Source organism: Anser cygnoides, chromosome 3 (genome assembly GCF_040182565.1).
Source record: "Anser cygnoides isolate HZ-2024a breed goose chromosome 3, Taihu_goose_T2T_genome, whole genome shotgun sequence".
NCBI classification, from domain to species: Eukaryota; Metazoa; Chordata; class Aves; order Anseriformes; family Anatidae; genus Anser; species Anser cygnoides.
This window is the reverse complement of record NC_089875.1, coordinates 105,395,934-105,420,602: the sequence shown is the minus strand read 5'-3', so window position 1 is coordinate 105,420,602 and position 24,669 is coordinate 105,395,934. Positions and strand designations below refer to the sequence as shown.

The following is a 24,669-nucleotide window of genomic DNA, read 5'->3' as shown; positions in this document are numbered from 1 at the left end:
ATAGCTCCAAGTCCAAGTGGAGAACAGTAATGAGTGGTGATCCTCAGGGGTCAGTATTGGGACCAGCGCTGTTTAACATTTGTCAGTGATGTAGACAGTAGGATCGAGCACACCCTCAACAAGTTTGCTGGTGACACCAAGCTGTGTGGTGTGATCGACATGCTGGAGGGAAGGGATGGCATCCAGAGGGACCTGGACAGGCCTGAGAGGTGAGCCTATATGAAACTCTTGAAGTTCTACAAGGCCAAGTGCAAGGTCCTGCATCTGGGCCAGAACAATCCTAAGCACAAACACAGGCTGGACAGAGAATGGATTGAGAGCAGCCCTGATGAGAAGGTCCTGGGGGTGTGGGTTGATGAGAAGCTCAACATGAGCAGTCAATGTGTACTTGCAACCCAGAAAGCCAACCATATCCGGGACTGTATGAAAAGCAGCATGGCCAGCAGGTCGAGGGGGGGTGATTCTCCCCCTCTACTCTGCTCTTGTGAGACCCCACCTGGAGTGCTGCGTTCAGCTCTGGGGCCCCCAGCACAAGAAGGATGTGGATATATGAGTCCAGAGGAGGGCCACAAAAATGATCAAGGGGTTGAAGCACCTCTTTTATGAAGACAGGCTGAGGGAGTTGGGGTTGTTCAGCCTGAAGAACAGAAGGCTCCGGGTAGACCTTACAGCGGCCTTCCAGTACCTAAAGTGGGCTACAGGAAATCTGGGGAAGGACTCTTTGTCAGGGAGCATAGTGATAAGACAATGGGTAATGGCTTTAAACTAAAAGAGGGTAGGTTTAGATTAGATACAGGGAAGAAATTCTTTATGAGAGGCACTGGCACAGGCTGCCCAGAGAAGCTGTGGATGCCCCATCCCTGGAAGTGTTCAAGGCCAGGCTGGATGGGACTTTGAACAACCTGGTCTAGTGGTCTAGTCCCTGCCCATGGCAGGGGGGTGTCAAATTAGATGATCTTTAAGGTCCCTTCCAACCCAAACCATATTGTGATTCTGTGAAATTCACCCAGGTAGAGCCTATATTAACTCCCTGCAACAGGAGCTGGACCAAAGGAAGACCTGGCTGTGGTTTAAGTTAGCTCTAGAGATACCCAGATTCATTCTCTTGGCTAATGTGTGAGACTACGTGTCAGAAACCTCAGTTTTGCGCAGAAGTAAGGTAGGAGGTCTTCAAAGCTGTGCTTGCTCTGAAGGAAGGAGAGGCAGGTAGGCATAAACAGTCCTACCATAATGAAAGCACTTTTCTTTAGTGGACATGTAACACTGAAAAGTCACTATGAAGAATCACAGGAGACACATTCATTTAAAATATCTATTCAAATTACAAATTAAACTCTTCAATATGATTCAAAGTACAAAACACAACATTAAAAGGCATTCAACAGCTCTTTTATACATCACAGTGTTAGTGGCACAAAATGTACTTACATTTCAATACATCAACAGAACTATTTTTACACTGGTCGAATACATTATTTATACATACGCATGACTCCTTCATGCTTACCCTATGCGTGTTTAAAATACATCCATGATAAAATGATCAAGAAAGGTTCAGTTTTGTACCACGTACCTGTACCTAATGTTCCTGGAATTTTTATAAGAGAGATACACAAATCAAAGCAATAATGAAAACCACGGGGCTCTAAACACAAACAGCATGCCTTACTTAGTATAAGTGCATTAGCAATTAAGCACTGACGCAGGCTTTTTTGACGTTCTTAATATTACTGTCATCAACAACCACCACATTCTACCTGTTTTCCTCAGGACTGCAGATTTTATCTGAAATGTCTGAACTTTGGTTTTAAAAAACAAACCTGCACAAAGCTTTATGCATGCTGCACCTTACTGGGATGAAAACTGCCTGTATTAAACATTTATCCCTCTACAGTAAAAACACTACAGATGAAATGCATAAAACTTCACTTCTATTTTCCTGCCCATAACAATGTGAAAGTTCTTCATCTTTTTTTCTGATATATGAATGTTTTTATTTTGTCCACAAACAAAAGAGCTTTTCTCTAATTTTGATTGTGTTTCCTGCATGTCAGGACATCAATTGTAAATTGAGAGCTGTATCATTCAGTACTTATTTTGGGATTTTGCCTAATTCATAAGCCAGAGTATTTGAGGAAAGATCATGCTGCTTGGTATGTGGGGGAAAAGCATCCCAAATTCTTGGCATGCTAAGGTCAGTAGTAGGAGGTTTTAGAATTAAAGCCAATGTGAATAAAATTGAAATATTAACATAAAGCTACTGTAAGCATTTAAATATAGTCTTTCATCAGAGAATCTTTTAAGACTCTCAAAACCAATGAATTAGTCCTCACAACCCTCCTGTGAGGTAGGTGAACATCGGTCCATCCATTTAAAGGATGATTAAACTGAGAAAAAAAGAGATAAGTGACCTGCCCAATGTCATGCAGGGAAGACCCAATGCTACTGCCATTGAAGTCGGTGAGGGCTGTGCTGCTGATCTCTCTCTGAACTGACTTCAGCCCAACTAATGGTAAGTCTGGGAGATGAGAAGTCTCTGGAGTCTGGACTCCACACTCAGTCCCAAGCTCACTAAACAAGACACTATTTCACCCCAACAGAACGTGCAAATGATGTACTGTCACAAACTACATTAAAAACAGCATTTAAGACAATGCAAACAAACTAAACAATAGCATATAGCTATAAAAATGCAACAGAAATCATGCAGTAAATCTTATTTTTCAGGTGTAAATCTAAAAAGACAAAGCTGTTGTAACAGAGTTTCAGCTGAAAAGCAAACAAACATTCACTTCTCCATGTCAGGGGGTTTAAATGTCAGAGTTTATAATAATGTATTTACAATTCAACTTCAGAGTATTAAATGTCACACTGTCAACAGAAGCTGTAACATAAAAACACCCCAAACTCAATGCATCACCGACAGAAGTATGCTACTTTGGAAACAAAACAACATTAAAAAAAAATCCCCGAGAAAACAGACGGAATAATATTTAGCATACCTGAAAAGTTTAGGTATTTGGTAAATATATGTAGGCATATAGTCTATCCCAACAGACAGGATATGATGAATCAAAAGATATATCATGAAAATCTTCAGCAATTCAAGTATGTTGAGATCAGAGTCAGAGAGATGCTAACAGAAATACAGTTTTCTGATTACACATTATGTTAACTGCAAGCGTCAATTATATACAACTTTAAATGTCCACATTTTTGTCTTTCCCTTTTTTAAATCTGGAAATGCATTATTTTTGACATTGATTATTAACTGGCCACACAATACTGTGGAAATCTTCAGCCTTGCTATATTGCCACAGAGAGGCTGTCTCTAAGAAAGGCACAGTAGAAAACAAACCTCAAACCAGGACACTCCAAGTACTGCTAGCAGGCTGCTGCACCTCAGCTGTTTCCTATCATCCCAGTAGAACTGGTCATTAGAGCCACTGCCACATACAGAGAAATTCTTTAGTGCTCCCAATTAGAGAACTTAAACAACCTAGGAAATCTTACGTCCCTTCGCCCATTTCATTTTCTGCATTTAATTAGAATTATAGGACCAAGGATCAAAGACTGTAAGTCAAGTTTTCCCACCCTGTCTTGTGAGCTTACCTGCAGGAAGCTCTCCTTCACAGAAGGACATTTGTTCCATTGCTTCTGCAACGGATGGAAGGTGGGACTTGGGGCAGCCCAGGCTTACACAATACTTTGCAACCAATGATCGAATGCATTACCCAGACTTTCCTACAGATATTTTGGAACAGCTATGCAATTTTTAATAACGAAGACATACTCAAAATACTATGATAACAAAAAGTAGATATTACAAGTAAAGATTTGAACCATTGCCATAAACAATCTGAACACATCCCAAGGAGTTCAGACTTGCTGGTAACCCGCTATCCTTTTCCTTCACAATATAATGGCTGAACTCGTTAAAATCAAGCCAAATAAGTGCATTGCAGGTGATCTCCAGCTCCTGCAGCTAAGATCTGTGCTTAGATATAGTTTGAATTTGGATACCATTAAACTTGGAAGAAAGGGAGAAGAAATTCAAGTGTAGTTTCATAAAAAGACAGTGGCCTGTTTCAGAATTATACCCTACAGTCTTTTTATTTAACAGATGGACATTGTAAAATAAAAGATAATGAAAAAAGTAGTAATTTCCTTATGCTTGAGATATGAAAACAAATTCCCAGCCTGTAACAGCAGCCAGAAACAGTTGCATTTGAAGGTCTTAATGCATTTTCAGTGCAAAGTTATCCTCGCTTCAATGTATTCATCAACCTCAGTACCTTGATAAAGTACAGAAATAAATGATGATAAAAATGCAGTCAAACTTCCGTCTACCTGCCATTCAGAAGGTTTTCCTCCGGTATTACACACAGACATACACATTGATTCAGGTGCTTCATATTTTGTGGAGAGATGTTATTAGTCAAATTTCTGCCAGCTTTAAAATCAGAGCAAAATGATTTCCAACAAAATATTACTAAAGAGAAACTACAATGATTAACAGTATGTTGACTAGCACACTTTACTACCCTGGAGAAACACAGCACTGAATTCTGCAAAACTATCATATCAAGTCAGTGATTACTTGTCAAATGAAAACTTGTTTCATCACAGTATTGTTATTAACAGCATACACCATATATTAACTCTGAAAATGGCCTAAGTAGTTTAAATGTTAAGTACAATGTCCACAAATATTCCAGGCATTTTTTTATTATTAACTACAATGATGATCTTGATGTACTTTTATACTTAGAAGGAAAGATTCACTGATAACCCAAGCATCTGCTAAATAGTAAAATTAATCCTGTATTTTTTAATAAGCGCCCTAAAGATGTAAGCAAGCTATTCTGAACTTCCAAAATATTTCAATAGCACAGCTATTTACACATTTGGTTTAAATAGGGTTATATATATATATATAAAAAGATTAAGATACCTGGATTAGAAGTTATGTAGCCCTGTAAGTGTAGCAGAACCCTAAACAACAGCAAAAAACAACAACTCAGAGAAACTAGTGGTCCAGCAGTAATCAATACCATCAATGCATTTTTAAAAGAACCTTGATTAGATAGCAGGTTTGAGTCACCACTCAACCTTACAGATTCATCAATTTGTTTTAATAATGTACTTTCAATCAAATTTCTAATAAGACTTCAAAAAATTCCTGGAAGGCAACAGGACCAACATTGTCCCTCTGTCCCTCCCTAAATTTCAAGAAAGGCATAGGATGGCCTATATGCACCTTATTGACTTTGTTATACTTGGAAAAATACACATTAAAAAAGATGTGATGGCATTAACAAAAACATGAGTAATAAACATGGTAAAGTCAAACAAAACTGACTAACTGATTTAAATGACAGGCAACTTAAAAATATACAGGAATAAGACACTGAATTCTGAAGCAAACAAGTGTGCAGAAACTTTAGATTTGTGTGCATTTTTAGCTTGTGTTGCTCATGTCATTCAGCACAGTTCCCAGTCCACCAGCAGGGCTGGAGAAACCTTTTGTATTACTTTTAGCAGTATCACTTTTTCATTTCAGATAGCTGTCTGGGTCCATGGTCTCCCTGAAGCACCGAACTTGCCTTCCATTACCCTCCTTGTCTATTATCATTTGATCTATGCAACAGTTCCTGGAACCAAGACTGTGAGTAAACGAAAAGCAGAACGGGGCAAGTAAGGCTACAGCAACGTAAGTGCAAGAGGGAAACATCAACAGCAATAATAAAATCAAAACACGTGTTGTGATGAGCCCAGTCTTCTCTCGGTCTAGGTAGGTAGAGGGTCATCATCTCCTTTATTACATTTGCACTTGCAGCACAGAACAAATGGTGTAGCAAGTAGAAGGAAGGGGGAGGCCACCAAAAGCAGAAGACCAAATCCTGCAAAAATTCCTACCACCTGAAAGAGAAAGGAATAGAACTGTTAGCAAAAACACTTGTCTAGATCCTGCTGACATCAGCACATCATCAGTGTCCTTCAAAAGGATCTCAGCAACTGCCACTGGCCTCACCAGAGCCAGGACTTCCCCCTGTGCATATGCTACAGTCAACTGCCAAAATCAGCAAGCATGAGTGAGATCAGTGAGGAAATGTTCTTGTTTCATTGCTCTAATCAGAACTGTGCTGTACAACTCAGTTCCGTCATACAACATAAGGCAGATGGCTATTGCCGTTTTGAGTTTTGTTGTATCTGGAACGACTAATGAAACAGTTCACTAGGTACTTTTTTCTTGATCAAACCTAAATATTAAATAAAATATCAGGATCAAGACTACAAGACAGACTCCCACTTCAGGTGCTTTCCTTTTTGCTGGAGAAAGCTCCAAAAAAGCAGCCGCCCATGTTCTGGCATTGTTCATGGAGAACCCAGGAAGACTCCCACAGTCTTTTTCCACCAACAAAAACAGAAGCTTGGGAATCTCAGCCAGAGATTACAAAAACTACGGACTAAAGAAAAACTTTGCATATAGCGATTTCTTTTTTATTTTTTTTTTTTTTTTGCATTCAGACTTGAGCTAATCCTGCTGTTTAAGGGGATATGACCTAACTCTATCTAAAAGCATTTGTTTTTTCACCTACATTTGTTGATCACCCTCCTTCCAGAAGGGGCAGAGAACCTCAGATCTACCCGTCCTGTTAGTGTGCCAAACTGTTAGTTTGCCAAACTGTTAGTTTCTACAGGGTTTAATTTGGAAAATTGTTTACAAAAATTCAAGTTGAGGGTCATTGCCTGAAGAAGTTTTCCTGTTCGCCATAGGCAGCTGTAACAGTAATATCGTAATAATATGTCTGCAAATTATTTGAAAAAATCACTTAGATTTATTCACGTAAGAGTGTCTGTGAATAATTTTGAATAATGGATGCAGGAGTGGAATGCTAATCTGCCAGCAAAACCTCACTACAGAAGGCAAAATGAAATTAGAGTGCAGCACTCATTACGAATTCTTCTAGCCAGTGCTAGATATGCCGCTTCAACTAGCTGGCAAATGAGTAATTTGCCTTGGAATAGAAGGAATGATTTACGAGTACTTTTGTCTGCCACGGACCATTTCTCTTTGTGATTACCACGTATTTCTTCTTTTGCAATTCCACTAGCCAAGGATTTTTGGAGAGGGGACCTGACATGAAGCGCTGGCTGCAGGAGATGGCGCTGTGGGACAGCGGTCACAGCGAAGAGGGAAGCTCTTGCCTTCAGACTGCCTCAGTTACGCTAAATTTTTTCTTTCGGCTTTTGGCTGTCTAGGGATAAAGAGGTCAAACTTCCTTGCCCTAACAACTTTATCTCTTGCCAAGAGCAATTTCTTTTCCAGCTTCAGTGGCATGCACGTTTCATTACTCATTCTTCTTTTGGAGGTGCTGACAATCTGATGCAACTTCCACTTACTAATCTCTGCATTCATTTGCTATAGACATAAAATGAAACTGAATTCTCATCTCTTTTACAAACTGTGAGCTGTAACTGTCCCCATACTGCTCTTTGGAGACAGTACGCTCTTGCCTACCTCTTTACAGCCCCGGCAAAAAGTGCACAGCAGGTGAGGCAAAGTCAAACTGGAAGATGCCAATTCAGTGGACTGGACTGGCAACTGCTAACATTTATAAGATGCCTATTTACACCTTCAATTTCAGCCTCAAAATGGCATTAAAGACTTAACTAGGTTTCACTTTACTTTTTTGGTTTGTTTTGTGGTCTTTTTGTTGTTTGTTTGTTTTAAAAGTAGGTTGTTTGCTGAATGTTACTCATTTTCCACTTAGTTTAGTTGTTTCTGAAGAAGTTGCAGCTCTACGCAGCATCAAGCCATTCTTTCTGGCCCAAACAAATATAAATAATATATAATTATTATATAAAATATATAATATTTTATTATATTAATATTAATTATTATATATATTATATTAATATTAATTAAATATATATAAAATAGTATATATTTTATATAATCTCCAAACAATCCCAAAATCAACTTGCCTTGCATAAATACTCAAAAATTTAACTTAAGAAAATGAATGTTGAATTAGCTTTAGTAAGTTTAGCAGAACTATATCCTTGTTGAAAGAGAATTACCACTTTCTTTCTCAGCAATGACCAGAACATCATGCATTCTTGTCTATCAAACGTATTTGTACCAACTACTGTGGCCAAGAACAGATTTCAAATATCAGATGAATCCTCTCTTATTACAGGTATATAAAGAAAGCTTATGTACCCATACGCTTTCTACCATACCTTTGCCTAAGCCAAGCAACATCAAGCCCACAGCAGAGGCATCCAAGGGTGAGGGAGGGAGAGGGCTATGATCCTTCTAATTTCACTTCATTTTGCCTGTTTGTCCAGACCCACATGAGTGAGTCTTCTCACTCCAAAACTTTTTGTCCAAGCTACGGTCCTCTTTAAACCTGCTATGGACATTAGCTACCATACAGCACAAAACTTTAATCATTGTTAAAATGAGTAAGGCAAAGAAAGGCATTATCACAGTATTGTTTCTCTGTAGACTCACACAGAGCTTTTAGAGATCTGAGCTTTACCTGTGTTCTGTGCCAGATAACAGATGCCCTGGAGTGTCCCAGCTTATTTCGACAAGGTCCTTTGTCATAATGTATGAGGAGAAAGTCATCCTACAAAATATTAAATGGAAAGGTAGACAATAAAGAGAAGTAAAAACTTACAACCAGGAAGACAAAAGCTTGGTAAAGTGGATATGGCCAGATCCAACCTTTCCAAAGTGCTTTGTTTACAGTTAAGTGTCTTCACAAACAGGTTTGTTTAAGAAGTGTTATGTGTCTATAAGGAATCTCTTATCTCAAATGCTCTGAACATGAATATTTAAATGGTAGCATGCAGGTGAGCAAGAGGATCCAGGAAGATAAGCCGCCCACAGCATATACTACACACACAAATAGAAAGAGCAAAGGATAATATTTCTATCACAGGCTTTCCAAACTTGGTTCATTTTATTAGTTGAAAAATAAAAGTAAGGTTAATATAGATTTTTGAGAAATCGTTCCCCAGTCTGTCCTGCCATCCTCAAAAAAAAAAAAAAAAAAAAAAAAAAAAAAAAAAAAACCAGCCAAGATAGCAGGCCATGTACCAAGGGAACACTCCCTTATAGCTGAGCACGCAAGAAGCCTGTAACTTTAGGATTGTTGGTAAAGCATTCAAATGGGACAACCACAGGATTTGAATACTCTGAGTAGCTTTGTGGAACCTAAAACATTTCCTTTGTTATTGTTAACAATGCTACAAAATAAAACGGATGACATGGAAACAGATGTTATATATTGTATATACTCTGATCCTTGAGCACAATAACAGGCTGATTTAAAAAATCATAAACACATGACAATTGTGGCTTATAGACTGACAAATTTCTGGTGTTATGAAAACATTGCATTCTTTTTGATATGTAAGATCTATTTCTTGTCCCATAGAAACAATGAGTAGTAAAAAATCTGACTGTTAGCCCCCTGCATGGTGATGCACCAAATCTAGTTTTTGTCTCAAACTTCCACAGAACTGAGAACATTGCTATACTCATCCTGTAACTCCTTCAAGAAGGGAAACATTGAAAAGTCAGTACTAAATAGGTATTATTAAAAAATAAAAACCAAAATAAAACACCATGATAGATGCTATGTAAGACTGAAAACAAAACGTTTCACAAAATTTTGCTTTATAATAATTATTTTCTGGCTCATGTAGGTAAAAACGCTAAGATCACACAGGCCAAATAAAATGGAATATACAAATCCTAGTATTAATTGATGAGACAGTTGGATTGCAAAACCATGAACTTCTTAACTTCTGAAAACCAGTGTACTGCATTTACTCACATCGAGAGATTCCAGACAGTACCAGCAAAAGGCATGCTTGCAGTTCTTACACATCATTTGGGCACAGCCTTCATCTCGTTCAATGTAAACTTTACACTTTGGACAGCGCTTGATTGGAGCATCGTCTTCTTCCATCTTAAAAACTGAACTGTGGGAAAGAGTGGAGAATTAACAGGATGTGCGGCCATGTCAGTTTAGAGAAGAATTTCTAAAAACTGTGCTGACAAATTAAGCCTACTTTTTCATTCATATCATAGAATGGTTTCAGTTGGAAGTGACCTTAATAATAACCCTGCCACGGGCAGGGATACCTTTCACTAGATCAAGTTGCTCAAAGCCCCATCCAGCCTGGCTTTGAACACCTCCAGGGATGGGGCATCACCACCCTCTGGGTAAAGAATTTCCTCCTAACATTTAATCTAAATCCCTCCTCTTTTAGTTTAAAAACACTACCCCTTGCCCTATCACTATCTGCCCACCTACAAAGTCAGTCTCCATAGTTTTTATAACCCCTCTTTAAGTATAAAAGGCGTTTCAAAAAACCTTGAGATCTCATGTCTCTGCTTTCTTGAGAAAGAAACATGAGGTTTTTGAGACATGCTGTTGTTTCAAAGCTGATCTCTTCATCTCTAACACTGCCCTAATGAATCACAGTTAATGAGTTAGGGTCAGCATCACCTCTTGTTGTCTTGTACCACTATGCAAAACTGTAGGATGTCCCTTCAAACAGTGGACAAAACACAGAGGAAACAGTGGAAAAACATTTATTTCCCTTCAGTGTCTTTCTAACCTGCAGAGCCTTTATGCATGGCAACAACTAAAATGTGCTGCTTCCTGCAGCCACTGCCAGCGGGAGATACAAGAGTGACTGGTAGGGTATCAACAATTTGCTGAAAAACAGGACTGACCCTTGATTGATTACCATGTTTACCCGATGGCTGGATAAAAGGACATACTCTTGTTAGTCACACTAGGGGAAACCAAATCACAGAAAAATGCTTTGAATACATAAACCGTAAATGAAACTCCAAATGCATGCAGCACAAACTGCTACTAGAACATTTTGCTCCAAAATACTAGGGAAAACCCTCCTCAACAGAGTAAAAACTGAAGCATGAACTAAAAGCAAAGAAAACACTAACGAAAATAGATCAGGTCTTCTATCCTTCCATGTAGTTCAGTTAGCTTCAGTTTCGATCAAGCACACACAAAAAGCACATACAAAAGTTAAAATATTTAACTGGGAACTCATAATGATAGCATCCTAGCTAGTCATCTGTTACAACAAAAGTTGAAATGAACTGATAAGTCCAAGGTTGGCCAGGGCTTTAATGATACCTTGAACTGCTATACAATCTTTGGTGAAGACCAAACATTAGGTAGAACATCTGCACAATGGCCTTTCTGCAGTATGCTGGTGGAAACGGCTCATAGTTTTCTTGTTGTGGCCTTAAAAAGAACTTAAGATCACTGTCCTGATGTATGCCAATTCGGATGATTGACAGGGTATTCTAAAAGTCACTGTCTGGCATGATGTTACCAACAATCATTGCTGTTGAGAATAGCAGCAGCAATGAGAACTGTGAAGATCACGAGCTAGGTAGATATCAAATTTTTCCCACTAGGGCAAAAGAACTGCTGATAGAGGCTGCAGCAGCTATTTTGTGCTTTGCTGGGAATGGTGACAAGGGGGTGAGGCTGCTGAGGGCTATCCATTTTTGGAATACAGCATTAAAAGAAGGAGAATGATTAGGTGAAGGAAACTGCTTAAAAACAAAGTGTCTGGGAAGTGCTTCTTTACTATTCATATTTGTATTTGTTCAAATATTCAGTGTTTTGTTTCTAAATACTTGATGTTTTGAAATACTCTACCTTGTTTCTCCTGGAAGAAAAGAGATTGGCATGTTCTCCTGACAGCCCTGACCTGGATGCCAATTAGATTTGCAAGCAGAGCAGAACTCAATGTCACAGGCTTTGCACTGGACCAGCTGGGGGTCCTGTGGGCTTGATTCCTGGAGCTGGCAAACTGCCTGGCAAGTAGAGGATGGACACCAAGTCCGACACGGATCCAAAAGCACTTCTATAAAGGGATATAAAAGAACAACATTCAAAGGCAGTTACAAGACCAACCTTCCATAACAATGTATTCTAGCTGAGGTTGACTGGCAGGGCATTTGAAGACGCACATTTCCAAAGGAACCCTTTTAATTTATACTACCCACTTAGACATAAACCTGGCCTGCTTTGCAAACAGGAACCAAAGTAAAGTGAGTTTATAGCGTCTGGATTCATTATTCACTTTCATTCACTGAGCTAAACTCATTCTGAGAATGAGACGTGGCATTTTTCTTCAGTGCCTTGCCCAGTAGGACTGTATTTCAAGGTGATCTCTGCGCTAGTGCAACCACATGATTACCAATAGTGTTAAACTGTTACCCAGTTTCATCCCTCTCTTGGAGACTGCTTACTGGTAAGTCAATTCATATTTCAAAGTCCACCAAAGTCAACAGAAACCTACCACTGACTTTAGTGGTCTCTTGGCTGGGTCCTTCCTTCAGCAAAAGCCTTACTCTAAGTTCTCTATGGCCACACGTACTGTACCTTCTTTACAAAACTCCATGCAGTTTCATATAACCAGAGGCACCCAGTCAGCTTACATGCTCATAAAAAATAAGGTTCACGTTATTATTACATACACAACTGCCTAATAATTCTGCACCAGATTCTAGCACAAGAGATGCTGGTTCCTCAATAAAAAGGGCCACTCTGCCTTGCCAGCCCCTACAGTACTGAGAGTTAACGCAGACAGTAATGCCCTAAATAGAAGTTACTCCCTCCCTTAGTTATAGGGCAATATAATACATAGTAATTTTCTTTCCTTAGTTTATTCCCAGAATGTTGCAATGGGTATCATGCCAACGAAAGCAGAAACTATTTATTTATTTATTTATTTATGTTTTCTGATTACCAATTAATGCACAATACCACTGCATGAACTTGCACAGAACCAGATTCTGGGATCACTGAGGAGTGACACCATTCCCACTGCCTTGCAGTAGATAGTGTTACATATGTTACCTCTTTCAAACTGTAGCTTCTTATACCTCTGCATTATTTCTGATGCAACCATGCACTCAATCTATTGAAGAAAGGAAAAGACAAATTTCCAATTAAGAACAGCAAGGGTATTTTCAACAAATGGAGACAAAATGTTTGACCTTTAGAGAATTATTAAAAAGGCACGATGGCAACAATGACATTTGTAACATACAGAGCAAGACACATTTAAACACTATGGAAAGGAAAATAAAAAATGAACAATTTGCAGTAAAAACATACCTCATTTTCTTGCAGATGACCTCGCTTTGGGCAAGCAGCATCAGGGCAGCTGATTGCTGTTTCTAGACCTTCTTTGATCAAAAGTTCCACATACTGTTTTAGGCACTGTAGGAGAGCCAAAGACTGACTTAACTATTCCATCAAGAATAAACCACTCAATGTTTTAACACTTTTCCTCTGAAAATCTGAAGAACTCAAACTTCTTTGAAAAACATACTGCTGTGCCCCTTTTACTACCATGGTCTGTGTGCACAGACTGTGCTATGGTTATACTCTCAAGCAGAAAATAACAAGTTCATTTCCTTATCAAATAACTCTTCCTCAATTTAAATATGCAGTACATAAAAGAACAATAGCAATAATAATAAAAGGGACAAATAAAAGAGGGATCTAGGAAAAAAAGGAAAAACCACATTCTGAAAGTCTTCATGTGACTGGAAACCACAACACAGCTTAGTAAGCAGTAACTACCCAGAGACAGACATCTGTCAAGAACACCAGAGAGCAAAAGGGAGCGTATCTTGCTATTTCTAGAAAATAACTATCTAAACTTCATGGTTAAAGATGTATCTTTTCCATAGGAAACAGGAATGTGAGAATTAGGACTCCCAGAAGAACTACAGTTTCCATGGGGACTGAATAATAAATATTGGTAATACTAATACTTTTCTCTCCTAGCAACCACAGCATTTCACCTAGTAAGTGAAAACGTGGCATCTTGACACAGTGGCACACAGCATGAATGTTGACAAGAGAGAGGGCAAGTGGATATTTTAGAAAAATAGTCCTGAAGAATTACCACCACCCCTCTCCACCTCCATACTTCCCACATCAAGTTGAGAGCTACCACGCAGGTGTCTGCTGGGGAGGAAAGGGGAAAGATGTACAGAAATAAATGTTTTCCTCTGCAGATGCCCCACAACTTCGACCAGCCTGACATTACACAGAAAGAGCAAATGAGGGTCTGCTCCCATCGGGTGGGCTGCCCTGTGTTGGAGATCTCACGAGCTCAGCTGGCAATGGCAAACTAAGGACAAATATAGAAAGCAGATCCCCAACTCTCTGTTACCAGATTTGTGGAACATGCACTGAAGATAGACCAACAGCAAAGCAAAATGAAGATACAAAACAAGCTCAGCATACAGATGGGTGGGAGGCGAGAGGAATTGCACATTTGCAGCAAGCAGGAAGAACGGGGACTTCAAATAGCGTCTCCAGACTACTCTTTTAAAAGGAATGCAGCCACCAGCCTGCTATCAGCCTGGGAAGTCAAAGGACTGCTTCATCCTCGCTGAGTCCAGTGTGCCTCACCAGAGTTCAGAGCACAAAGTCACCTCTTTCTCCAACCACGCCACCAACCAGGCCTGCCAACAAGCACACTTCCAGCCTAACCCTTTGCAGGTGGCTTGCAGTTGCCATGGTCCAGACTTTCACTCTGCTCACTCATTCTCTTTATCTTCAGTTCTGCCTCTCACTACATCTTTTCTGCTTCTTTCAGAGAACCTTAATGCTCTAACGTACCTTAATGCTCTATTTTGGATGTTACCTCTCACAGCTTGATTGCAGCAAAAACTTCACTTCCTACCTGCATAATTTCTGCTGCTGTGGTACACAGCTTTGCTGGTGACAACGTGCCACTGCCTTGATAGCCTCCTAATCATTTCTGTCAGATTCCCCTTCCCCGCATCTCCCTCTCACCAGAGAGGACAGGTCTATTTCTTGGAAAAGAAAAATAGACTGGTACCTTTAAATGTTTTGTATGCATAAAAAAATCCCTATGTGATGGATTATGGGATACATCTTCTTTACCAGCAAGAATTTAACAAAGATAACAGTTCACTTAGCAGATGCTTGTCTTGCAGAAGGTTTCCAACCTGTCCCTTAGAGCCCTGCAGGGTGGGTGGTGGAGCGGTTCAAGAGGATGGGTAGCAGCAAGGACAGCTGGCTGAGCTCTGTAAGAACTAGGCCAGAGGTTGCGTGCCTTGGCAGGCTGTGATTTCAGCTGTAGCAAGGTTATTAGCACTGCCATAATGACACTGCTGGCTCTTCCCTTTCCCCTCCATTTTCAAGCCAAGTGTAGATTAAAGTGAAAGTGCATGCATTTTTAATGCCAGCACTTAGCACTTATAGAAAGTACTTTTCAAGCTGAATGAGCTTTGCTATCATTAATCATTAATGTGGTTAATTCTCTTCCTCGGCCTGTTTGGGAGCATTGCCAAAGCTCATTCGATTTGTTTCTCTTTCCTCAAGTCTTCCAAGGAATGATACAGTTCATCCCTGCCACAAGCAGCGCTCAATACCTTCCCTTTCCACTGACGTGGCACTGGCCCTTGTATCCTTAAAATAAACCCAGCTAAAGTGCACTTCTGATTATATGCTTTCTGGGAATACAGATGCTGTCTTGAGCCCATGAAATAACATTGTAAATTAGGTAGAGGATTAAGCATTCTGTCCACTCTAGACTTTCCCACTACAGAGATTTTTCGGGTGGAAAAGCAGTAATCCAGAACGGTTGCAGGGAGTTTGAAGGCTACCCATGGCTTGAGAGTGGACACAAGATGTTCCGCTTGCAGCAAAAATTTTAAACTGGCTGCAGTACCAGAAATGTACCAGTATGCAAGTAAAACGGCACAGTAGGATGAGGTGCCCAGTTACACAATGCAAAATTCTTTAAAAGATAAAGATCTTGTATAGGACGGTGACAAATAAACTGTTGTTCATTTTCCACACTGCTTTTAGTGGTCCCATATTAGGAGAAAATATCCTAATAGAAAACTCTTATAAACCTAATATACATCTTTAGCCTTTCTTTAATGGACACGCTAGCAATGCTGTGCCTGATGTACACCAGGGTACAGCTGGCTCTCCTGGCTGCCAGGGCACACTGCTGATTCATGTTCAACTTGCTGTCAACCAGAACTCCCGGATCCCTTTCTGTGGGGCTGATCTCTGGCCTCTCATCCCCCATTCTGAACTTACAGCCAGGGTTGCCCTGTTTCAGGTGCAGAATCCAGCACTTGCTCTTGCTAAACTTCAAATTGTTGGTGGTTGCCCAGCTCTCTGATTTGTCTTGATCTCTCTGCAAAGCCTCTCCACCCTTGATGGAGTTAACAGCTCCTCCCGATTTAGTATCATCTGCAAACTTACTCAAAACACCTTCTAGTCCTACACTCAAGTCATTTAGGAAAACACTGAGGATGTTTTCTCACTCTACAATTACCTTAAAGGAGGTTGTAGCAAGGTGGGGATCAGTCTCTTCTCCCAAGCACCAAGTGATGAGCCGTGACAAGAGAAAATGGCCTTAAATTGCACTAGGAGACATTTAGATGGATATTAGAAAAAAAATTCTTCACTGAAAGGGTTGTGAAGTACTGGAACAGGCTGCCCAGGGAAGTAGTTGAGTCTACCTATCTTCTGAGGTCTTCAAAAACTGTGTAAATGTAGTGCTTAGCTTTAATGCTTGGATTAATGGTGGACTTGGCAGTGCTAGGTTAAAGGTTGGACCAAATGATCTTGGAACTCTTTTGCAACCTAAATGATTCTATCATTCTAAGAGAATTTCCCCTAAAATGGAGCCCTGGGGAACCCTGCTATAATACAGTAATAAACTATCATGAAAATATTATCATTACATTACCATATAACTTTTGCAATATCCCTTAGGCAAAAGAAAGCAAGCCACTGCACAACACATTTGCACATCAACAGCTGTCTCATGCCCCAGTTGCTGCCAAACAGTTCAAGATCAGTCAGAGCAGCCTGGTTAGCTCCCCTGAGCATTACACCTGTATTTTTCTCTGTGCTTGCACACTCCTTTTGTGTTCCTTATTTTTATTCGCCTCAGCAATAGATGGTTAATCGAACAACTTCACTTCCAAAGTTGTCAATATAGCCTGATATTTAAAGCTATGCACAATGAATTGTCCTTATAACCTCTGTACATCAAGGACTACACTGCTCAGAAAGAAACAATCACGATTGATGTGCTGTTGCTTTAGAGCTGAACATCTTTTTGTCTAATGCTATAAAGATCAAAGCACCCTATGAGAATCAAAAACATTACTTTTTGCCTAACTTCCAAACCTCAACAAATAATCTTACTCTGCTGTATTTAACTCTAACAAACCTGTGCAGAAGATAGCAAAATCTCAATGTAAAGAATTAAAATGTCTGGATTTTCATTTTCTTTTCGGAGAATTCCTGAACAAGTGTGCCTATTTCTGATGACGATGCTTTGACTTGTTTTTCTGACACAAAAGAGAAAAAAAAAAAAAAAACAAAAAAAACCCTAAAAGACACCATAACTCATTAGAAGGAATCTTACTTCCAGTTTTTTTCCACATAGGGCAACATTTGTCTACCACCTACTTTGGCAGAAAAAACACGTTCACTTAGAAGGCATTGGTTTGCAATACAGAATGCACTAAATTAGAAAGATTTGAAGGTATTTTTTGTGAACAATTTCATTTTTTTTGACGTATAAGAGCATACCTTCTTGAAAAGTTGTAACAAGTTTGCTATCAAGAACACGTTATTGCTAATATCGTAGGAAACAAGCAATGTCTTTTTGAGATGTCATTTTTTATTTGAGAGTTAGGCAGGCAAAAAGATTATGCTGTATTATTTTCTTAACAGCTGCTAGGTGGATTTTCTCAAAATGCATATTTCTGACTACACTAATGCTGCAGATGTAAGTGCCAAGTCATATGGGAAATTTTATAAATAAGTCAATGGATTTGGAAAGGCCAAAAAGCATGACAGGACTGCAGAGCCAAATATATTATCACCATATCATTTGATTTATTTCTTAAAGCTTTAAATGTATTTTAGTGCTGGCAGTAAGCCGCAACCCATCCCAAAATGAAACATGCACTTCACAAAAATTGTTGTATGCTGGTATTGGTAACACATTTTAAAAAACAAAGAAAACAACAACAACAAAAACATTAAGATCTACTGATAAAATTGAAAGGAATACATAAAAGGAAATAAACCTAGTGTACACTATGTCCTTAAAAAAAATCTTGCAAAGCACTTGGTAAAAGTTTAATATTAAAGTTGGATAAAAGCACTTACTATTTCGCACAGATATTAGCCAGGAAAATAATCCTTCATCTTGGGCTGACAATCACTAAGTTTTGCAATCCCACTTCAGGGACACAAGTAAGGGCTGACATGCTTTCTCTAACACTGGAGATTATTTTTTTTTTTAAAGTAGAAATTCTGATTCTAAGATTAGTTGTCCTAAATTTCAATGCAAAGACGGGAAATGGAAAATAACACAGGGAAGAAAGTTTGTTCTGAACAAGAAAATGTTTCCAAGATGATTATTAACATGTAGAGTTAGTAATTACTAAAATTACTACGAGTTTAGCAAATTGTTTATCATCTCTAAAACAGGATTAGATGAACTTCTATAAATATATGTACATATATGCACACACATTTATATATTTATATAAACTTGCATTCAACCACAGGAAGAGACAGGAAACGCTGGCTGGTATTTTATGGTTTACATTACAAATGACATCAGGCCAGATGAATGTGATCATTCCTTTTTGCCTAACATTCTAGGAAAGAAGGAAATGTGAAAGAATACTGAGTGAGAAGCCCTGTTTTGTAGCTACAAATCTTTTTGTGCTAAAAATCTACTAAACCAAAATTAAAAATCCATGTGATGAAGGTACAATGATGAATAAGAAATATGAGAAAATATACTGCAACGACTACTTTTGGTAGCATTTAATAACGTTTTTATGTTCTGCATTCCAGGATTTCTTCTTTACGTTGTTCATAAATGAATACAGAGAAGGCCATCTCTTTTCTTGTTGGAAGATAGCACAATACCAAGGTTATTCCACTGCTCTGTGCTAATTCTGCTAAGCTAATTCTGCAGTCTGTCTGGTGAACAGGTATTTATATTGGCAGACACCGCACAAGTCTTCAAGGGTAATGTGATGTAACACTAAGTTTTTAGCTTTGGACTAGACTAGTAAATAGAGATGCAGTGTGCAATAGCCTCTACTGGGGACAGGGAGGGTTAGCATGTGTATGAGTGAGTATTTCTTGCTACAAATGAAACATCAAGATGAATTTGGGTACCTATGTCTCAGATGGAAGCCAATACCCTTGGAGTATCACTGCCATTCCCTTTATCCCAAGCAGCAAATGCACTCTGGACTGGTGAGCCTTACCCCAAAGAAAACATTGACTAAATTGAGTCTTTCTAGAAAGCAAAGCTGAACAGTTTCAAGAGGAAAAACTCCTCTAAAATAAACAGTCTACAGCTGGGATAGTCTCTGGAGAGGAAGAAAGGATGATAGCTTAAGGTTTTTGAGCCTAAGACTTTCATATTCCTGAAGAGTAGGAATTCCTGTAGCCATGTATTACTGCTATATGCTAATTTCCTTAATATTTGTATACATCCTTCTAAAAGCAACAGGAATGGTTATCTGGTGCTTTCAATCGTAGTGTTTTATAGAAAGAGAAAAACACTTTGCCAAATTTCAGTAGTATACTTAGAAAAGAAAACATGTGAGAGAAGAAAAAATGGTAGGTTTCTTGGAGAGCTTTTAAGCTTCTTCCCAACCTACTATGCAGTCTTTTTTTTCCTGCAAAGCAGTAGTTATAATCCTGCTCAACTCTATTCTTATTTAATCACAGGCTCAGCTTCAAAATACTCTTGCACTGTTGTTCCCCTGTGCACAGTTCTCCGCTGCAAATCTACAATCTGGCTTTTTAGTACCACCTTAATCCCATTTGGTTGATAAGTGATTTACTGAAAGATATCTACGCACACTAAATCACAAAGATCTGAGGCACGCACACAATGGTTGGAGTCTTTTTTTTTTTTCCTATTTATTAGATATACTGTCAGCTATTACTGACCAAATCCAAGAACATAAACTATACACAACCTCACAAACTATCTAGATCTGAGACAGATGTACACTAGACAGATGTCTAATGTTTGAGATTCTACTTTGAACTTCAACAGATCATTACCACTTCCCTAGACATTTTCTCAGAGGCAAGAATTTACTTTCAAAGAAATCTTGACTATCAAAATCCCATTTTTTATTAATCCTGTAGCTGACTCATCATCCTTAATAAATCAGATGAGAAAACAGTCACTTATCTTGATATATAGTACTTCAAATCTACTATCTGAAAGCAATAACAGTATTCTTACACGGGGCTATTCTTTATATCCTTTCATTTTCTTCTGTGGCAAAAATCACGCTACACAGGCACACAAAAAATTCACTCAGGAGCCTACAAAGGCTCTCCAGAGCTCTGCAAACCTAGTGCTCAACTTTGGCCTGCTATGCAGCGAGGAAGAAGGCATGCACTGAGAAAAGGACTTTGGCCAGGGCCAGGGGTGGGTAACATCACAGGCACCAAATGCTTATCACCAAAGTAGAAAGTAATTTGAAAAATCTCCATTTAGGATAGGGTTCCTGCCTCTACTTGCTGCACACTTGGCCTCTTTTTAAACACATTTTTTTGTTCAGATTGCAAAAGGTACACACCTGTTCCTCCTTCAGCATTTTCAGCTTTCAAAGACTACCCCAGCTGCTCTGCAGCCCTGCTATAGCCTATATTCTCAGCGTAAATCCAGTCACTTTTTCTTGCCCATGGATGTTGGCCAAGTGGTGGCTTAGCTGTAGAAGATGCATACAACTTGGATGCTTCCACATCTTTGGACAAACCATCTGAGCATCCTTCCCTCAGCTATAAAAGTCTTTGTGTTCCCATCAGCTGGCAGAATCTCAGGCTGGGAAACACGACAGCCCAGAGCAGAGACTCCCCTGGTACAGATGTCACTGTGGTAAGTGCTGTTGATTTTTCCTGTGGACAGCGGGGCAGACTTTGCTGCTTTGGCTCTGCCTCTATCCAAGTACTTTGACTGTTCACTCCAATATCACAGCACTCACTGAACACATTTCTCAACTGATGCAAGCAACTCAAAGAAGGTTATTCATGTTAGGAACAGGTGCACCATCCCTCTGTGTCAGAGTACAACTGTGCCAGTTTGAGTACAGGAATGTGCCACCATATGGCCATCAGTCAACAAACAAAGGTGAGGTAAGAAAAAAAAAAATGTATGCATCATTAAGATGTAGGTATTTTCAGTGAGACATATTCCTTAAAGAGGAGCCCTACTGACTTCTTCAGCACAAGAAATGTTAGAATAAGGCTAATATTATTTGAGGCATAGAAATTGATGGCTGGGAAAGACCACTAGCAGGACCAAGCGACAGTAACAAAACAAACCGAAAATTCAAGTGTGTGTTTCCAGTTGAATTTCTTAATTGAGAAAGGGAATGCAATGAAGACTTACAGCTGGCCTATGCTTTGAACTGCTTTTTTTGAATGGGCTTACATACATAGACACATATAACATATAAACACAACAAAAAAGTCTTTCCCTATATAGTTGTATGAGGAAAGTTGTGGTTTTGTTTGTTATTTTTTAATTTCAGAACAGAATGAATATTTTTGAGTGGGAGCACAAAGAACCTTTGACTTTCATATGCAAAACATTAACCAAACAATAAAGAAATAATTCTCACATCTGAATGAAGACAACTAACGTTTCTCTCATTTAGTAAACAACACATGGGAGAGCAGAGAGCTGAAGGCTCTGGATCAAGCCCAGCTTTCACACTCAGGGTTCTTCAGTTCCCAACTGTACATTAATTACTCTGCAAATGGGCCAGTTTATTATTAAAGCAGGGAGTTTTGACACTCTAACACCTGTGAGTCAGAACCTGGACTGCCATGTGAATTGCTGTGCAAAGACCAGTGACCTCTGACCATGAGGCCTCTGACACCATGTGCCCAGATTGGTAGCAATTCTCTGCTAAGGTCTGGGGGAAGTGAGAACAAGCAGTAAGCTCTAAGCTTTGCCAAAAACTGGTGGGAAACAGGAAAGCATTACAGCTGCTAGAAAACTACTCAAAGCTCTATAAAAACCTCACAAGCCATTTGTTTTTCCCCTCCCTCCTGTTTCAAAGTGAGTTGTGCAGCTCTTGGTGGCTGGACAGGGAAGGCAGCCAAGCTCCCATCCACTCTGCTCCTGGTCTGTCTTGCCCTGGGGAAAGGGGAAACTGCCTCTTTTGGAGTGAGGGAGAGCATTAAGTAAACCTTGCTTTTTATTGTCTTTCCAGCAAAGCTCTATATGCTTCCAGTCAAGTGCAGCAAAAAAAAAAAAAAGCCTACTGCCAGTTACAGACAGGTTAATAACATTTGCCTTGTTGATTGTAAGGTCTTCCCTTCCGTTCAGGTCTTCATCCTATGTGGAAGCTCAGTTTGAGAAATGACTAGAAGTAAGCAGATGTGTAGAGTCAAGATTAAGCAGATACAGTAATCCTGGTTAAAGGGGACTGGTGACAGCAGGATGGTCTATCACTATCCCACTGACATGCTTCTTGAAATAGAATACACTTAGATAAAGACTCAAATCAGTTAAACCAAATGCAGGGGGACACCTGAAGAACGAGGGAAGATGAGCCAGCTGTCTCAACAGCTTAAGGCAGACCCTGTGGATAAGAGTGTTAGTTATCTACTAACAGATAAAATTGCATAGCAATGTTAATTCCTAATACAGCAAAGCTAATACACATATCTACAGCTGGCCAAAAAGAAGTCATTAACAGGCAGCAGAAGGTAGGTCTTAACATAGGCTTTGCTGGTGTATTTTCTAATTGTAGGACTTCATCTCACATCTGAATAGCGCTCCTCCTTTCCATTGGTAGCCAGGTAAATTGCATGAGTGATCAAAATAGATTTTTCTATCAACAAAGGTAAGTTCTCTCAAAGACTTCGTATTTCTTTTAGCTAGTTGTTTCCCTGGACTGCCTACCTGACTGATTTTCATTCATTTATTAATGTAAGAAAGGAAAGCAATGAAACCATTGGTACTAGAATTATCAGCAAGGTATAAAGTCTTGAATGAATCTGAACAGTCTGACATCAAGGTAAGAAGACCTTAGCCTGGCTTGAGAAAGTAGTGGCATCACTGTACTTGCAACACATTTAGCATTATCTGTATGCTTTATTTTTAAATTGTATACAATATATGCACACACACAATCAGGAAACTGACCAGATCTCCAGTAGCTAATTGATTAAATGGAACAAAAACCTGTTGTAACATTAGCACATATACAATCTGTAACACACCAAGGGAACATCCTGTCCTTTAGGACATGAGAATTTCATCAGATTATAAAATGGTCACAACCTCAGGCAGCAAATGGACTAAACTTGTTGTCTTCTTGCTTCCCCCGAGAAAGCAGGCAGAGGCCTAATAACTAAAGGATTTTGATGCAGGAACTAATACAAGTCTAACAAAAAGAAAGAAGTGATTCTGTTTGCTTTACTCTCCATTTCCTTACATAAAGAGATGAGTGTCGTCAGAAAAGCTTTCTGAGCAAAACTTGCAAAAATCTATTACTTCTCCTGGGGCAACCAACTACCAAGAGACACACTATATTGAAATTTAAGGCTACCTAATGTGTGCTAACTCTTAGTAAGAAAAAGTGACTTAATAAAAAGCAAGACACTGAAGCATTTTGGACCAAAATTTTAAAAGCATGCTTAAGATTTCCCCCTTTTGTTGACATGAATCCAAGAGGACAGAGATTATTAGTTTGTCCCTTGACAATGCTCAGAAAAAAATCAAACAAAAAACAACTGCAAATAGCTTGTTTTCCTTTCTGTTCTCTAGACTTTCGTTCTTCTGGTACATTGAGCAGTCCAACAAGAGATATATTCCTAATGGATGAGATGAACAAAACCTGAGAGAGCTCACAGCATTGTGTATGCATTAACAATCATAACAATAAAAACCATAATGGAGTATTGTACTAATAGCCACAACTGGCAAAATAATACGATGGGAAATTGTAGCTTCTATGCCTGATCAGCAGAGGACTGGCAGTCAGCTCTATTCAATCCATGCACAGCTCCGCCAGGCAGCAGAAGGAAACAGTGCCCCCATTCTATCTTTCTGAATAGCAATTTTGTGTTATTGTATAAATGTTGGGAAGAGACAATCCTTCATGAGATCTTTACCACAGTACTTCTATGGTTATAAAGGAGCGAAGACTTGCAGACAGAAATGTTATAGGATTGAGAAATCTGCAAGGTGATCTAAATTCTGCCTGCATACCGGTAGCATTTCACTTGAAAGATCTCTTTGTAATACATACTAACGCTGTCTCAGCTTGCTGAGATTTACACTGAAGGGCTAGAGCCAGGAGCAAGAGCTGTAGCAAAAATAGTTTTCATACTTTTAACTGACATCCATTTTTCTTTTTCCCTCTCATATCACTGCAGAGGTCACCATTTATCTCCAATCTTTTACAAAAAAGCAAGAAGTTAGAACAAAGTTTTATATATTTATATAAAATAATTTGATTCACCAAGACCAAAACCCTGCAGGTCAAATCTCTCCCCAAGT

General features: G+C 39.1%; 1 protein-coding gene across 4 annotated transcripts in view; it reads right to left on the bottom strand.

Moving 5' to 3' along the window:
- Positions 1–1,298: 1,298 nt before the first annotated feature.
- RNF144A (ring finger protein 144A) overlaps positions 1,299–24,669 on the bottom strand; it is a 61,888-nt gene continuing 38,517 nt past the window's right edge. For all 4 annotated transcript variants that reach the window (XM_048078573.2, XM_048078570.2, XM_048078572.2 and 1 more), the window contains 6 exons: positions 13,197–13,301; positions 12,936–12,996; positions 11,730–11,937; positions 9,858–10,005; positions 8,553–8,642; positions 1,299–5,922 (listed from right to left, as the gene is read on the bottom strand). In XM_048078573.2, the coding sequence (XP_047934530.1) occupies positions 5,791–5,922; positions 8,553–8,642; positions 9,858–10,005; positions 11,730–11,937; positions 12,936–12,996; positions 13,197–13,301 (744 nt within the window). In that variant the 3' untranslated portion in view covers positions 1,299–5,790. The remainder of the gene's footprint in view (positions 5,923–8,552; positions 8,643–9,857; positions 10,006–11,729; positions 11,938–12,935; positions 12,997–13,196; positions 13,302–24,669) is intronic.